We start from the raw sequence: 16,025 nt of genomic DNA on the forward strand, positions 1-16,025 counted from the left end.
AATACAGGCATAGACTGTGTGGGAAATGATTTAAGACTGAGACTCTCTTCAACACAACCAAACATTGCAGAGTTATGTGCATCCTTTCAAGCATACCCTTCTCATTAAGCTGTGGTGAATTATTCACAATTTTCGATGAACAAATAAGGTTTTATATGTAAGATGGTTAAATATAGAGCAAAAAGATTGATTATTATTATATTATTATTTGTGCCCTGGTCCTATAAGAGCTCTTTCTCACTTTCCACAAGCCAGGTTGTGACAAAAACTCATACTCATTCTTATGTTTAATAAATGTATCGTATAGTGTGTGTGTGGCAGGCTTACAATGATGGCAAAAAAACTACATTTGAGAGTGCGCTGACCCTTGTCCTAGAAGGGGTATGCAGCTGGAGGTTGAATGTTTGAAGGGGTATGGGACTATGGGAACCACTGGCTTAGGCCTACTACTCATCCTCAGCATATGACACCTTCTGTTCTACTCTGACCATGGCAATTTCAACCGGTCTCTCTTGCACCGGAAAGTTCTGATCCCCAGCAACATGAGCATCCCCACATATTGACAAAAAATTTTTCCACCGATACAACACATTCCTATGTCCCATGCCCTCCTACACAATTATCACATCTCGGGAATTCCCCTCCTACATACTGCTTCAACACTTGACATCTGAAACACCTTAGTGGGTTCTGCACAAAGGCTCTCATTGGATAACTTAGCTGACATATCATATCATGCCTTTATCAGGTAAAGACCCTACTTCAAAACTCAAAATTACTGTCAATGTCTTGTCAGTTTCACCAAATAGCGGGCTTCATCAAATTATTTAATCTGTAGCCTGATAAACTGCATGTTTTCACAAAAACGTAGTGGGAGGACCACACCATATCATCACGACTCCAAGTTTAATTCCATATGACGGTTTTTAAACCAATATTTTGCGCATATATGGCGTTTCCACCACCAGTTCTCCATTATTCATTTTACCAACACAAAAAGATCCCACCTTTCTTTGAAAGAACAAATTATCTGTCAGCATTTATAAAATTTAACTGAATTTTCCATCACAGCTTTCGTGATTTTTTTCCTCACATAAAAGCTGTGGATGGAAACGTGGTTACTGTAACAACAGCACGCGCTCCAGCAGGTATATCTCTCTGGTCACCCCCAAAACCAATTCTTCCTTTGGCCGCCTCTCCTTCCAGTTCTCTGCTGCCAATGACTGGAACGAACTACAAAAATCTCTGAAACTGGAAACACTTATCTCCCTCACTAGCTTTAAGCATGAGCTGTCAGAGCAGCTCACAGATTACTGCACCTGTACATAGCCCATCTATAATTTAGCCCAAACAACTACCTCTCCCCCTACTGTATTTATTTTGCTCCTTTGCACCCCATTATTTCTATCTCTACTTTGCACATTCTTCCACTGCAAATCTACAATTCCAGTGTTTTACTTGCTATATTGTATTTACTTCGCCACCATGGCCTTTTTTTTGCCTTTACCTCCCTTATCTCACCTCATTTGCTCACATTGTATATAGACTTATTTTTCTACTGTATTATTGACTGTATGTTTGTTTTACTCCATGTGTAACTCTGTGTTGTTGTATGTGTCGAACTGCTTTGCTTTATCTTGGCCAGGTCGCAATTGTAAACGGGAACTTGTTCTCAACTTGCCTACCTCGTTAAATAAAGGTGAAATAAATATATTTAAAATAAAAAAAAATGGCATACGATGAATGATAGCACAAACAGACTGCCACTCAAGTTTAGCGGCTAGTTTACCATATCCCTCCCACGACGACAAAGTATCAGAGAAGTTTGGAATGTAGTAAATCATCAACTCTTCGACAGCATTTTACCACTGAGCTCAAATCAATTATGTGTCAGCTGGGCTAACAACATGGCTAGACATGACGTCCGTTAAACTCCAATTGTTGAGCCAATCGCAGAGCCAAAGAGTACGCATGCGTATTTTGACGGAATTCCCTAACCCTACTCGAAAAGCTTTTCCAACATGTTTCTCAGCTGAACTACACCGTTTGGTTGAACGCTTTCTTTAGGACGGGCACCATATCGATGAAACAGGGATTAGAAACGCATTTTTGTATAATGTTCGAAAGAAATTGATTGTTTAGAGGACATGTCCTACTCACACATCAACCGAAGGTTCTAGAATGGTCATGTGATGTGGTTTGACCAGTTGTGTTGCATTTTGAAAAATACCCTGGGTTACCCGTGATTTTTTTTTTAACGAATGCCTCTGTAGCTGTCAAACTATCTAGGTTACTACATCGAAAAAAGGACGTGAATGTCGGTGAGCTTACGGTGAACCGATGTTTGATGTTAGTAGGATATTTGTGTTTAAGTAAAACTAAATCCTGTCCCACGCTATAGAATAAATCAAGAACTGAATGTAGCACGTGAACTGGTTTGACCAATCACCGATCGACTTCTGAACTGAAGTGTATAAATATGAGGCGGTTGCCCATAGAGACGTGCGCCATTGAAGACTGGTTTTCAACGTACTTAATATTGTTTAAACCTTGTATTGTGTTTTTATTCGTTAAAAGGCAAAGAATAGCACCGTTTTTATCCACCGCGAAAGTCTCATTGGGCATCCTTCCAGCAGAACACGGTCGGCAAAGAGCGTCTGTCTCAGTTCGGCAGTAAAAACAATCTTGTGCCAGAGACGGAGAGGTAAATGTGTAAAGAGTTCAGGGCTCGATATCCAACACATTGCATTTAATCAGCTGGTTACTTTATTGTATCTCATAACGTTGAAACGGAAGGCTTGTGTGTGTGTGGCGGGGAGAGCTGTTTCATTTGAGAGGTTGACCTACTTTTTGTGTGGTGGCCTTTAGACAGATCCGTTTCCTGTCACCATTTGTTCCGTCAAACTAGCTAGCTAACATGTTTCACTAACGTTAGCTACTAACGTTACTGTATACTGTTATTGCTAAGGTTAACTTGTGTCACATACGGTACAATAATCTGAACTAGGTTTAGGATTCAAACATAAACGGTAGAGCCCTAATGTAGAATTTGATGTTGGCTGGGAAAAGCGTTCGTGTTTTGGTACGAATTCCGCGTCAGCTATCTTGCTAATCTAGGCTAACATTCTCTAGTTCACGCGCTACTGGACACCACATTTTGGTCGACTAAGCTTGAATGATGCATTCAACGTGGAGTTGACCGACGATGGGCGCAAACGAACTAACAGAACTAACGATTGTTAATAGCTAGTTTACTAACGTTAACTGGTCTGATCATCATTGTTGTAGCCTACTAGCTATATTTGTATTAAATTACCCCCCTTTCTAGTTTGATGGCTAACGATGCCAGCTAACTAGTTACTATCATCTCTACCAGTAGAGGGCAGGCAATCGGCAGTCAGAAATGGCAGTGACGCATTGTTTCTCGGTCCTATCTGGGATCCTTGGGACGTCCATACCCTAACCTTTGTTAACACACAGTCAGAATTACCTTCATTCGCTAAGTGAAGGACTTACTCTGAATTTTACTTGGTGATATTGTGCTACTAGTGATAGGCAATATTTCGAATGATAATACTTTTCTCATCTGGCACCAGGTACTTTCCAACCATAACCTTACCTTAAACCATTGTACATTGCAACTTCAGTGGTTAGGGACGTCTCAAAGTATTCGAGATAGCACGGACCGAGTAAACAACAGCTTTTAATAATGACACGCACCCATACCATCCATCACATGTAATACACCCATTAATGTGTAACGTTAGGTTCTAGTAAATAAAACAATTATGACATTATTTTTCTTTCCATTAAGTCCTTGACTTTCACACCTCAAATGTTTTGTTAAGTATTAGTGTCGTGTATATTTTTTTAAAAATAAGATAGATATTACTTCTTAGATTATGTAACGTTAATTGGAAACTGATTTGAGTTTTGTTATGAGTGTTTATTTTCTTTGTTGATACAGGTTTTGTATGTTGTACTTGGGAGGACAAATGATGTTTTCTCTGTAACAATCCAATGTATTTAATGAAAATAAACTGCCTAGAAGATCAATATAACTTGTAATGTAAATTCTTTGATTGGGTATCGGCAAAAGTCCAAGCTAATTGAATACGCACTTTGAAGATAGCAGAATTCTTGATGGATTAAGTAGGTGACAAAGGCATCCATCTGTGCCAGCACAATTTTTTTGTGTGTGTGTGAGCTATCACCTATTTTGAATTTCACTGCTTTAAGTTACAGTAAAGGTCCTCAGCCTACGCCAGAAACCTTGTCTTTTACTGACTGGGCATTTCCCAGCGATATGGCGCCTATAGTTAACCTTATTATGGACCATGTAGTTTGTTCATATGTTATGGAAGTAATTTCTTATGTATTTAGGTATTTTATGAAGCTGTTTTGAATGGAATACCAAGGGGTTGACCCATCATAAAAAGATGTAGTAGCGATTGTCCTGGAATATAATGTTGGCACTGTGAAGCAAAACCTTGAACTTAGTGATTATTTTCTACTTTTGGGACACTGAAGAGAAAATAGGCCTAATGCTTTTTCATGGGTTGATGCCTAGAAAGTTGCTTCTTGAGTGTAACTAATTGCAAAAATGTTTGACTGAAAACATTGATATTTTGAAAGTTCATCAGTTCGCATGCTTTGTAGTGTCAATTGATACAATAATACTTTTCATAAAACTAATTTAACTGTTTTAGTTGATGGTAGCGAGGAAAGCGCAGCTCACAGAGGTGCTTTGCAGAGAATTGGTCAAATTATTTCCAGTCTTGTTTTTCAAGCCATGTTCCTCTGACAGATATGAGGTAAGCGAGTTTGGTGCTTCAGATGCCACATTGGACACCAGAATTGTAATGTTGACTGTGGCCAACAATGCATAGTTCCAGTAGATGGCAGTAGAAACCAGCAGTTCTGAATTGCATAGGGTTAAAGATGCCAGATGCAGAAATGGCTCCGCCATTTCCTGGTTGCTAAAATTTGGCCTAATTTCAGTTTGTGACAAAACCAGCAAGTGTAGTGTAGAGAATCATTGTACTGTCGAAACCGCTGGTGTACTAAACCAAAAGGAGGCATAGAAATAGCGCTCATAGACCAGATCTACTACTCCTTAGACTTGCTTTCAATGATCATGATGGATCTACAACACACCTTTCTATGTGAATTTGGTTGGATTGTCCAAAAGGTGACACATTGCAGCTTTAAATTGGTTGCTTTTTGTAGTCGTGTTTTGCTCTAAATTTTATTTATCAAAACCCCTTGTTAGTAATGTTATTTATGTTTTTTTTTTTTTTTTTCGTCCCCTGCACAAAATAGTACCAAAAAGGCAGATTGGTTTCGGTCTATGGACACACACTGGTGTATGATATGGCAGTGACTAGATTACCTATTGCAGCGGTTCTCAACTTTCCTTGGGGATCCCTAGACAATTTAGTTTGAGCTCTGAACTAGCTCGCCTGTTTCACCCACTCAAGGGCTTGATAATTAGTTGAATCAGGTGAGCTAGCTCTGGAATAGATCAAATGCATGGAACGGGTGGGGGTCCCAGAGGAGAGGTTTGAAAACCACTAACCTATTGGACTTGCAGGGCAAAAGCCTTCCTGTGCTAATTAAACAGTCAGTTCAGCAACTCGCATGGCAGTGTGACAACATTTTTTTTGTCACACAATTGTGCAGTTATCTAGTGCAGGGAGGAAACAAAACACATCTGTGCTGAAAACCACCCCTCTCTTTCAGTGGTCTTGGAGGAATATGTGTGAGAGCTGAGCTACAGGAAACAAGTGCCGCTCTGAACTCCTACCCCGTGTCTACCGACCTTTGGACTGCACCACGATGACAGACGCCGTATGTCCCCCAATGTCCATGGTGGGAGGCGTGAACCCTCCTCCCCCGGAGTTCAACAATCCCAAGAAGCCCGGCCGCATCACAAACCAGCTGCAGTACCTGGAGATGGTGGTCAAGGTCCTGTGGAAACACAACTTCTCCTGGCCTTTCAGGACGCCTGTGGATGCTGTCGGACTGCACATTCCAGTGAGTCTCTCACTTTTTGTTACTTGCAATGTCTGATATGGAGTTTTTCCCTACTTAACTAAGTTGAATGCGCTGACTATAAGTTGCTAAATGATAAGCGCATCTGTTAAGTTACTGAAATGTAATTATCAAATGTTTTTCATTTTAGTACTTGGTCATTTTTTACATTTCCTCCATGCACAGCCATCACGACCTCTTATGAATGATTTTTTTCCGTTCTTTTTTCTGTTTTTAGGATTACTATACAATTATCAAGACGCCAATGGACTTGAGCACCATCAAGAAGCGTCTTCAGAATAATTATTACTGGAAAGCGATGGAATGCATAGAAGACTTCAACAAACTGTTCACCAACTGCTATGTATATAATCGGGTAAAGAAAAAAAAAAGGTTGAAATGTCATAATCATATTGTATTTACTCACCACACACATAGTGTCAGCCTACATACTCTCCCATTCAGTGAATGCTCAATAATTGTTATTCAACATGTTTTCAGCCTGGAGATGACATAGTTCTGATGGCCCAGGCCTTGGAGAAGATCTTCCTACAGAGAGTGGCTGAGATGCCCCCGGAGGAGACTGAGATATCTGCCATCACAACCAAGACCCCAGTGAAGGGTGGGAGGAAGTCCTCTGCTGGTAAGCTACACAGCCTCTCCAGCTGCTTAATCTTACACAAGCATTGTATGCTTCCCAAATGGGTGGCACCCTATTCGCTTTTATTGTGCACTACTTTTGACCAGGGCTGTTGGGCTTTGGTCAAAAGTAGTGTACTACAAAAGGGAATAGGTTGCCATTTGGGATGCAACCGTACTATCTTTCATGTATTCCAATGTCTACATTCTGACTTCTTAATGTCCTCTTTGTAGGTATGATAAAGCTGAGGCCCCAGTCCCCTGTGTCTGAGGTGGTGTTCCAGCAGACGGTGACGGTCATCCCTCTTGAGGCCCACCACACCATCCCCCCTGCTGCCCAGCTCTCCTCTCAGATAGCAGCCAAAGTCAGTACCTCTTCACAATTACCTCACTATATGTATATTATATATTTTATACAACGGGTGGTTCTAATTCTCAATGCCAATTTGGTTAAAACCGCTTTCCAGCCGGTGTCTATTCCACAAGTTACCACCTGCTAAATCTATGACATTAAAATGCCTGTTTACTCTGTTCCATCTGACTGCACAATCCACTGTCTCATCAGCCCAGCCAGGCAATTTATATACTAGAGCTCCACTATAAAAATTATGTATACATGATCTCACATTTCTTTTAGACTAACATTTTTATTTCAACAGCGGAGATTTAACTTCTATAATACTTAAACATGACCCATCACCTTTTTGAAGTTTGTGCAAACGGTTTAGTCTGTATTTTGTGAATGCATTTCTACCCTTCTCTGTTGTGTTCACATCGTTTCAGATCGAGAAGGGTGTGAAGAGAAAAGCAGGCGCCATGACAGCCTCTTCTCCCATCACCAGCTGCGAGTCGTCCCCCGTCGTCGACGGCTCGACGCCCTGTAAGCTGTTCTCCAGGCGGGGCAGTGGTCGGCCCATCAAACCCCCCAGGAAAGACCTGCCTGATTACCACCAGAGACAGAATAGTAAGCTCTCGGATCAGCTCCGCTTCTGTAACTGCATCCTGAAGGAGATGTTCACCAAGAGGCATGCGGCCTACACCTGGCCCTTCTACAAGCCGGTGGATACGGAGGCCCTGGGTCTACACGACTACCACAACGTCATCATGCAGCCCATGGACCTGGGCACCATACGGGTTAGATGGCCATGTTACACTAAACCTGTGTTGAACGAGAGAGGCCACTTAGTATCTGCCAGGGTTACATTGGCCAATCAATATCTTGTCTCTTGTTCTCTCTCACTATTGAAGATGACAGTATTTGTGATGATGCTGAAGACGTACGTGTTTTTTCACAGAAAAAAATGGTTGAACGTGAATACATGGATGCCCAGGATTTTGCTGCTGATTTCAGACTCATGTTCTCCAACTGTTACAAATACAACCCACCCACCCATGAGGTTGTTATTATGGCAAGAAAACTCCAGGTATGATTGCCCGTGTTTTCAACCAGTCTTGTCTGTAGAAGTTGTCTAAATGAATTGCAATGCAATAACGATATTACAATATGCAGGCATGCATTTGATCTTAAAATGGGCCAGCCACGTAAATCGTGTAGATCTGAAGGGGGGGGGGGGGGGTGCGCGCGCAAATTCAGACCGTGATGTTAGATATGTGCTCTATCCAATGTCACGTGTGACCGCTGTGATCAGCCAGCTGCATCCCCTACCAACCATTGCTCACGCCTGCTTCTCTCTGTCCTCTGTTTCTGCGCATCTCCAGTTTTAAAATGTAATTGTGTGATGGCGGGCTGGGGTGTGCAGACATGAATGAATCCCTGTGGTATCACGATACTACTCTGTATTGTGATATCGCTTCATTAGTCAAATGTTGGTTTTAGGACAACACTACTCTGAAAATAAGCACATTTTCTTGGACTTCACACGCAGTTTTCATATGTTACAGTGCAAAACAAAAGTCACCAGTTTGCGTCCCTAAATATGAAGATGGATGGTTGGTGAGAATGTTTGACTAGATGAATTGTGGCCCTACCCACCAGGATGTGTTTGAGGAGCGCTGGCTCAAGCTTCCAGATGAGCCGGTGAGGAGGGCGGGTGGGCCAGGACACCACGGTCACCACAGGGACAAAGGGAGAGGAGATGGGCCTGAGAGCTCCAGCACAGGCAGCAGTACCGGCGAGAGCTCCTCAGAGTCCGAGTCCTCCTCAGACTCTGAGGAGGAAGAAGAGGCTAGAGCTCTACGGTTGGCTAAGCTAGAGGAACAGGTATGCCGTCACCTGCTGCTGTCATTGTACCTGGCCATGCTGACGTCACTGTTCTGTTACCTACTACTGTGTATCTAACTGATGCCCCCTCCACTCTTCTTCTCCTCAGTTGAAAGCGGTGCACGATCAGCTGCAGAGACTCACCCAGGAGCCCCTGCTCAAACCAAAGAAGGAGAAATCAAAGGAGAGAAGAAAAAAGGAAATGAGTAGAAGACCGAAGCATGAAGACTTGAGGAAACCCAAAATACAGAAGAAGTGCATTAACAAGGGAACATCATCTGTGTAAATGACCAAGTCGTTGTTGATGATGAATTATAATCTCCCTCCCCAGTGGAACCACATTTTTTTTTTTACCAATTCAAAGGATTGACTTTCATGTTGCCAGTGGCCTGTTATTATTTTACTAACTTTCATTGGCCTACAAAGTGTTCCTGAATGTCTTTTTACCTCTCTCGAAAGGCACGGCAAGAGGAGGAAGATGGCTCTCCCTGTGGTGCCCTATGAGTCTGAGGAGGACGAGGTGCTAGCGGTGCCCATGTTGTACGGTGAGAAGAGGCAGCTGAGCCTGGACATCAACAAACTGCCGGGGGACAAGCTGGGCAAGGTGGTGAACATCATCCAGGGCAGGGAGGCCTCGCTCCGTGACGCCAACCCTGAGGAGATAGAGATCGACTTTGAGACCCTCAAGCCCTCCACACTCAGGGCCCTGGAGAGCTTCGTCACGACCTGCTTCAGGAAACGACCCAAGAAACCCAACCGTGAGTAGTTGCAGTGCACACCTTCTTTTCTTGGTTCCTTGCGGGTTGGTCATTGCACATGTATCTCTGTACTCCTGACCAAGGACTTTACTAGGCTCAAATGTCATTATTTCCCCTATTCTTCCAGTGAATAAGCTGGTGAAAGCCAAAGGAGAGATGCAGACTGTGAAGGAGCAGGATGCAGAGAAACCTCGCCAGAGTATTACCGACGAGCCGAGCTCACTGGCCAAGAAGAAAAAGGCAACAAGTAAGTGAACTCTGAAGCTGTGGTAGTAAGGACCAGTATGTCTGACTTAGGGGCCTTGTTGTCCAGGGGAAACGGGTTCTTCTGTTTTCTCTGCTGTCCAATAGTGAGTAACGCAATTGTGCAGTGCTCGTCTCTGTCTTTCTCTCTGTTGTCCTACACGTGACCATTGTCCCTCTGTTTCCCTCCAGATGAGCCCCCTATAGCTCCTCCTGTCCCAGACTTGGCCCGGCTGTCCCGTCTCAGTGAGAGCAGCAGCTCTTCCTCCTCCGGCTCTGACCGCTCCAGCAGCAGTAGTAGTGATTCTAGCACTTCTGATAGCAGTGACTCTGAATCAGGTTAGCTGTTCTCCTCAGCACTAAGCACTACCCCCCCCCCCCCCACACACACACACACACACACATATCCACCCTGCTTTCCTGCAAGGGCACACTCCCCCCACTCGCTGTACACTAATGGAGTGAGAGAATACGATATGGCTAAATACTCACCCGGACTCTAGCCTCTGTAGCACAGAACCTTTTCACCTGCTGGCAAAACCAAAATACTTGAAGAAATATTAGTGTGTTATCGTTTCATATTTTTGTATGTTCGTTCATTGGGTGTATTTTTTTAATTTTATTTATCTATTCGTGCACTTAGTCTGTACTACAGAGAGCAGTGAACTGTCACAAAAGTCTATCTTTTGATTATTACAGTGCTGTATTTATTTGTATGTTATTGTTTTAATGCAAACAAATGGTGCTTAGTTTGAAATGAGGCCAGCCAGATTCCTGTGCCAAATGTCATTAATCCAGCGGGCACCAGACTGCTGCCGTGCAAATCTGAAGTAAATTAAGAATTGGGACCAGTTCTTAAAAACAGCCCATACAGGCCAAGTGCTATTTATAAGCCAAAGATCTTATTTACACTCCTACCGCTATACATCTTCTATAAACATCGCAAAAATCAGATGAATACGGTTCGAGAAGTACCAGACAGCATTACAATACCCTTCAACCCCCCTCTCATCTCACCCTCCATACTGTTAGAGTTGCGTAAATTCAAATCTGGTATCAGGATAAATATAACAATGAGTGATTGTATACTATGTATTTTTTATTAGCTAAGAAATAAATGGCAAATGCAACTTTCGTATATATGGGCTCACTGTAATACCACGCAGGGCAGAACAGAGAACTGACAGGATGTATGTAAACAGTGTTCTTATACTGTGATGGACATAGGCCAACAGACGGGTTGGAACTATCACAGTAGAGGCTGGGCGGGGTTTAAACTTGCTCAGCCTATTGCAGGCGCTCAGGCGGGTCCCCGCCTCGTGGCGCTTCTTGGAGTCCTCCCTCCGTCGATGTATAGATTCTTACTGTTCTGGTATCGCAGCCTAGTTATAACAGTTGTTCAGTTCCTGCTATTGTGTTGTTCAGTATTTTTCCATATCAGTTAAACCTCGTGATGACCACCCCTCCCTATGCCTGCTGAAACACAACTTTGTAAGATACAGCAAGTCACACCATGTGCTCAATATTGTTACATACAAACACAAGGACAAAGCATCTGCTGGACTGTTATCTACAGTTTTGCAACATGCAGGTCACACCATGTTACTCAGTTCTTGTCTCACACACAAACAGGCAAGTAGATGTAGCAAGCAGTTGTTTAATCTCATGATGATGCTCAAGTGCACAAATGCAGATAATTCACACAGCCAACATCAGATAATATTTAATCAATAATATATGGTAATGGCTATAATGTAAAACACAGAATCCCACAATACTCTCTGAACCGTTGCAGAGTCAAAGCTGGTCCTCACTTTAGACAGCGGCACTCATCTCTGTTCACCAATTGATTGTACTCAGGTTTTGGTTTTTGCAAGATTTTGTATGGAGCAATATAAGCATAATACACGTACATCAGATTTGTATTTGAAGTACTCGACAGATTGTAACGCTAATGCAGAGCTTGATGGGGTAGGATTTCTCCTACACTGCTTCATTTTGTAGCCATTGCAAATGTTTTTTTGTTTGTTCCATTTGTACCTCATATGGGTAGAATTTTAAATGTATGTGTCTTGGTGGTCGAACACCTAGAGTTTCAAATAAATAAATTTTGATAGACAATTTTACATTTTACGGTTAAATGGTTTTTCTTTGAATTTGTATCGCATCGTCAAACAGTTCAATCCTACTAGACACATTAGCTTGCAACCACAACTTTAGTTTTTACTGAAAACTGCGTGTGAAAGTAGTGATTTCAGAGTAGATCAGTGGAATTGTTTTTAGTATTATTTAAAGGTAAGTAAAGATGTTTTTATTTATCCAACTGTGGATAAATTGAATTACTATTGCGCATGTCTTTCAGTAAAGAAATCTGAGAAGAAAAAGAAATGCAAAGACACTCTACACAAGTTCAAGATCAAGGTAAATATCTAACAGCCCCTACTTCCTCTAACCCAGTGGTCTAGTTCACATGGGTTATACCTTCTATTTGGATTAATATACTTGGAACTACAGTGTTTTCATTATAAATTGTAAGCCCCCCCCCCCCGTCCGTCAAACAGAATTTCAAAAAGAAGAAATCTGCTAAGAAAGACCCAGTGTCGGAGTCCTCTCTCCAGACCAGCCAGCCCCCGCCTGCCTCTGCCTCGCTAGTCCCAGCAGTAGTAACAAAAGACCTGCCTCCTCTAGAGCTACTCACGTCTCCCCCAGGTAGCAAACGTTTGTCGCCTTGACATTCTGTGTTAGTGTGTTGGCTATCAAGGAACTCAAGTTCTGTAACACTGTCTTTTGGTTATTACATTTTTAAAGGCTGTTGACAAATCCGTAGTGTCAGCCCTATCTATGGAAATACAATTTCCCCTGTAAAACAGTAGGTTTTAAGCCCATGGAAAGTCTCTAAGACTGGACCGAGGCCCTTGTGGAAATCACATAATGAAAAGCTTGTATTGTTTGGATTAGAGATGGAAAAAGCTGGATTGCCTGGTCATTTCGCTGGGCCGTGTTGCTATGTCTCATGGGATGTGACGTTTTTAGTTTAATCAGGAGGTCCGATTAGGGACAGATGCCTACAACCTTTACTCACTATTTCTATTGAATTTCCCCTCTTCCTTCCTTCTCAGCCTTACACAGCCGCCTGCCTCCGCAGCCTTCAAGACCAAGTGCCAAAGCAGCACCACTACCTCGCAAAAACAGGGTGGCCCCCCTGCAGCTCACTGACAGTCAGCCCCAACAACAGCAGGACCTGCTGGTCCCATCTGAGAGCCCCACTACTCCCTCTCTCACTCCCCCTTATTCCTGTGACCCCACTCTTACTCTGCCCACAGACCCACTCAACACAACAGCTGCACTCACACACGCACCTCCCTCCAGCCTGCTCTGTTCCCGCCAAACCCCTCCCTCTCCCCTAGCACTCCTCCCTTCTCCTCGGTGTCGATCACTAGCCCAGACACAGGAGGTGAAAACTGGGCCACCTGATAGGGCACAACAGGAAGGTAAGGGCTCTTCAGTCAGCTTAGCAACCCCCCTAGCTTTTAGCATGTCCCCTCCACTGCGTGCTGCATGCTTCCCAACCCATAGCTGCTAAGGTCTGTGTGTTGCCTGTAGATGTTGTTTTGCCTCGTTGTTTACAGTGTTAGATGCCATGTCACCATCGCTGTAGCCCTGGCTGCGTGTCTCATCCTGTTCCTCAACTGCCTGCCTGCCGGCTTTCATCCATAGTGTTTGTGTCTGTCTGTGTGGAGAATAAGGCCCTGCTTTGTTTTTCTCCTGTCTATCAGGTCTGTCTGCGCTGCTGACCCATCTGACCTCTCCTCCTGCAGTTTTACTACAGGCTGCTGATAGCAGATATGAGGTATGCTCTCATCTTCCTGTTGTTGATAGATGAATTGTGACGTTAGATTAAAACACTTTTTAAATAAATGTCTCCGTTCTTGGCATTTTATAAATATTGCAAGAGTTGATTGGTATATTTTCTTTGACGGTAATTTAATTAGAATCGATACGAGTCTACAGAGTGCTTTGTGTTGCAATTGAAATGTGTTTTTCATTGGCCAAATCTTTCAGGGGTGGAGACAGCCGGTTGATTGTGTGAAATAGCATTGGCCTTAGCCCTGGAAGTGGTAATGGAGGTATAATACTCTAAATCTCACTTTGCGATAGCAGCAGCCGTGCCCAGTGCTGTCCCCTCTACAAGACAGCCCATTACAGCCAGTGAAGGATGACTGGAGGCTCTCTGAAGCACTGGGGGAGACCCACTCCAAGATTCTGCAGAAACAGCCTTGTAAGCAGAACTGTGTGTGGGTGTGGAAATGTTTTTGTGTATGGAAATGTCTGCAAATAAATTACAAATGAAAACATATTTTTAATGGACCTCCCCAGATCCCAGACACTCTGATGTTGTGTTTGATGTTGGAAACACCATCCTCTCTCATCCAGCTAATAAACCCACTGCAGATGGAAAAAGCACACCTGCCAAAAAGGTAAGGTAATGTAACTGAAACATAGCACTAGCACAATGAATTACTTCAAATATACTGTATGCATGCCCATCGGAGGCATTTGTATTTGTCAAAAAAAAATGTGACACTTCATTTGTGAAACTATCCTGTGTAGGATATTGTCCTGAAGAACGCAGACTCCTGGGCTAGTTTGGGGAAGATAGCCATTTCCACTCCCTCCACGGTGAAGTCTTCAAAGGAGAGCTTTGATAAGTTCCGCAGGGCAGCCATTGAGAAGGAGGAGAGAGAGAGAGCTCTCACTCTAAAGAGGATGCAGATGAAGGCTTCAGGGAACAGCAGGTACTTATTCATCCAGCCAATCATTTTTAATTTGTTTTTGTCTTATCAGTTGTGTGTCTTGTAGGTAATGCTGCTTCACCCAAACTCCTCCAATAAAGTAGATCTCTATTAATATGTGAGTGGTACCTGATGAGCCAGCTAAAAGTGTTGTATTTTCAGCCTAACCATGCCAGTATCGTTGCCAGTGGCAGTACCAGTGCCACCTAGAGCTGCGGAACAAGAGCACCTTCCATGTAGAACTCCGGCAGCAGAGATCCCCATGCCGACGGAGGCAATCGTGGAGCCTCAGCCTCCTAGAGCTCCAGAGCCCCTGAAAGAGGAGCCTCCAGCGGCTGCCTCAACCCCACCTCCGCCCTTCACTACCCAGACCTCTGTAGACGGAGAGAGGGAGATGGCCCGCAGGAGAGAACAGGAGCGACGCAGACGAGAGGCTGTACGTTCCTTTCCTTCACTTTTTGTTTTATTGTGCGGGTCATTCTTCTGTTCCTTGTTGTAGTTTTATCCAGACTGTAATAAAACGTCTTACCTTTTCTTCCTCAGATGTCTGGTGTCATTGACATGACAATGCAGAGTGACATCATGGCAACATTTGAGAAGAACCTGGACTAAAATAAAATGGCAGCAGACCATGCAGCTGGTGACTGACGTCTGTCTTCTGTTGTTGTTGGACAATAAATAATAGAGCTTGTTGTTTTAGTAAACGACACCCTAGGCGCCTTCTCTCCCTCCAGACACTGGCTGTCTGAACCAACCACGCTGCATCTAGATGACGGAAACGGGTCATTATGCCTGTGTCCCAAATTACATCCTATCCCCTATATGGTGCACTACTTTTGGGCCTCATTGGCCCTGGTCAAACGTAATACACACAAAAAAAAATGGAATAGAGTGCAATTTGGGATGCAAGCTATTATTATCCTTAACAGGAGAAGCATGTACTGTAGCATGGCAACCTCACATGACATAACCCCAGTACATTTTAGTATTGTTGTAAGAAGATGCTGTAAAATATTGATATTGCAAAAAATATACAGTACCAGTCAAAAGTTTGGGGACCTACTCATTCAAGGGTTTTTCTTTATTTTTACTATTATTATACATTGTATAATAATAGTGAAAACATCAAAACTATGAAATAACACAAATGGAATCATATAACCAAAAAAGTGTTAAACAAATCAAAATATATTTGAGATTCTTCAAAGTAGCCACCCTTTGCCTTGACAGCTTTGCACACTCTTGGCGTTCTCTCAACCAACTTCACGAGGAATGCTTTTCCAGAAGTCTTGAAGGAGTTCCCACATATGCTGAGCACATGTTGGCTGCTTTTCCTTC

The 16,025-nt window shown here is 43.1% G+C and overlaps 1 protein-coding gene across 5 annotated transcripts; it reads left to right on the forward strand.

Annotated features, from left to right (window-relative positions):
• Nucleotides 1-1,962: 1,962 nt before the first annotated feature.
• On the forward strand, nt 1,963-15,323 carry LOC110521713 (bromodomain testis-specific protein). 5 transcript variants are annotated; one of them, XM_021599508.3, is made up of 21 exons: nt 1,963-2,321; nt 5,743-6,036; nt 6,272-6,409; nt 6,535-6,676; nt 6,907-7,037; nt 7,456-7,806; nt 7,968-8,096; nt 8,669-8,893; nt 9,003-9,175; nt 9,353-9,651; nt 9,779-9,898; nt 10,087-10,233; nt 12,257-12,315; nt 12,456-12,603; nt 13,014-13,385; nt 13,671-13,744; nt 14,053-14,173; nt 14,272-14,372; nt 14,506-14,690; nt 14,850-15,123; nt 15,231-15,323. In XM_021599508.3, the coding sequence occupies exons 2-21, from the start codon at nt 5,839-5,841 to the stop codon at nt 15,297-15,299; spliced, it is 3,456 nt and encodes a 1,151-aa protein (XP_021455183.3). In that variant the 5' UTR covers nt 1,963-2,321; nt 5,743-5,838; the 3' UTR covers nt 15,300-15,323. The 5 variants fall into 5 exon arrangements, with proteins under 5 accessions (XP_021455183.3, XP_090088006.1, XP_090088005.1 ...); XM_090231880.1 differs by having other exon boundaries at nt 14,056-14,173; XM_090231879.1 differs by having other exon boundaries at nt 1,976-2,704.
• Nucleotides 15,324-16,025: the final 702 nt, after the last annotated feature.

This window comes from Oncorhynchus mykiss, chromosome 4 (assembly GCF_057628025.1).
Source record: "Oncorhynchus mykiss isolate SJ-2025 chromosome 4, ASM5762802v1, whole genome shotgun sequence".
NCBI lineage: Eukaryota > Metazoa > Chordata > Actinopteri > Salmoniformes > Salmonidae > Oncorhynchus > Oncorhynchus mykiss.

What these genes read in the sequence shown, in the direction of transcription:
- LOC110521713 (XM_021599508.3), top strand. Translation starts at nt 5,839, where the DNA reads ATGACAGACGCCGTATGTCCCCCAATGTCCATGGTGGGAGGCGTGAAC. An exon ending in TTATGGCAAGAAAACTCCAG is followed by an intron (nt 8,097 to 8,668) that starts GTATGATTGCCC and finishes CCTACCCACCAG; the next exon opens with GATGTGTTTGAGGAGCGCTG. An exon ending in TGGCTAAGCTAGAGGAACAG is followed by an intron (nt 8,894 to 9,002) that starts GTATGCCGTCAC and finishes TCTTCTCCTCAG; the next exon opens with TTGAAAGCGGTGCACGATCA.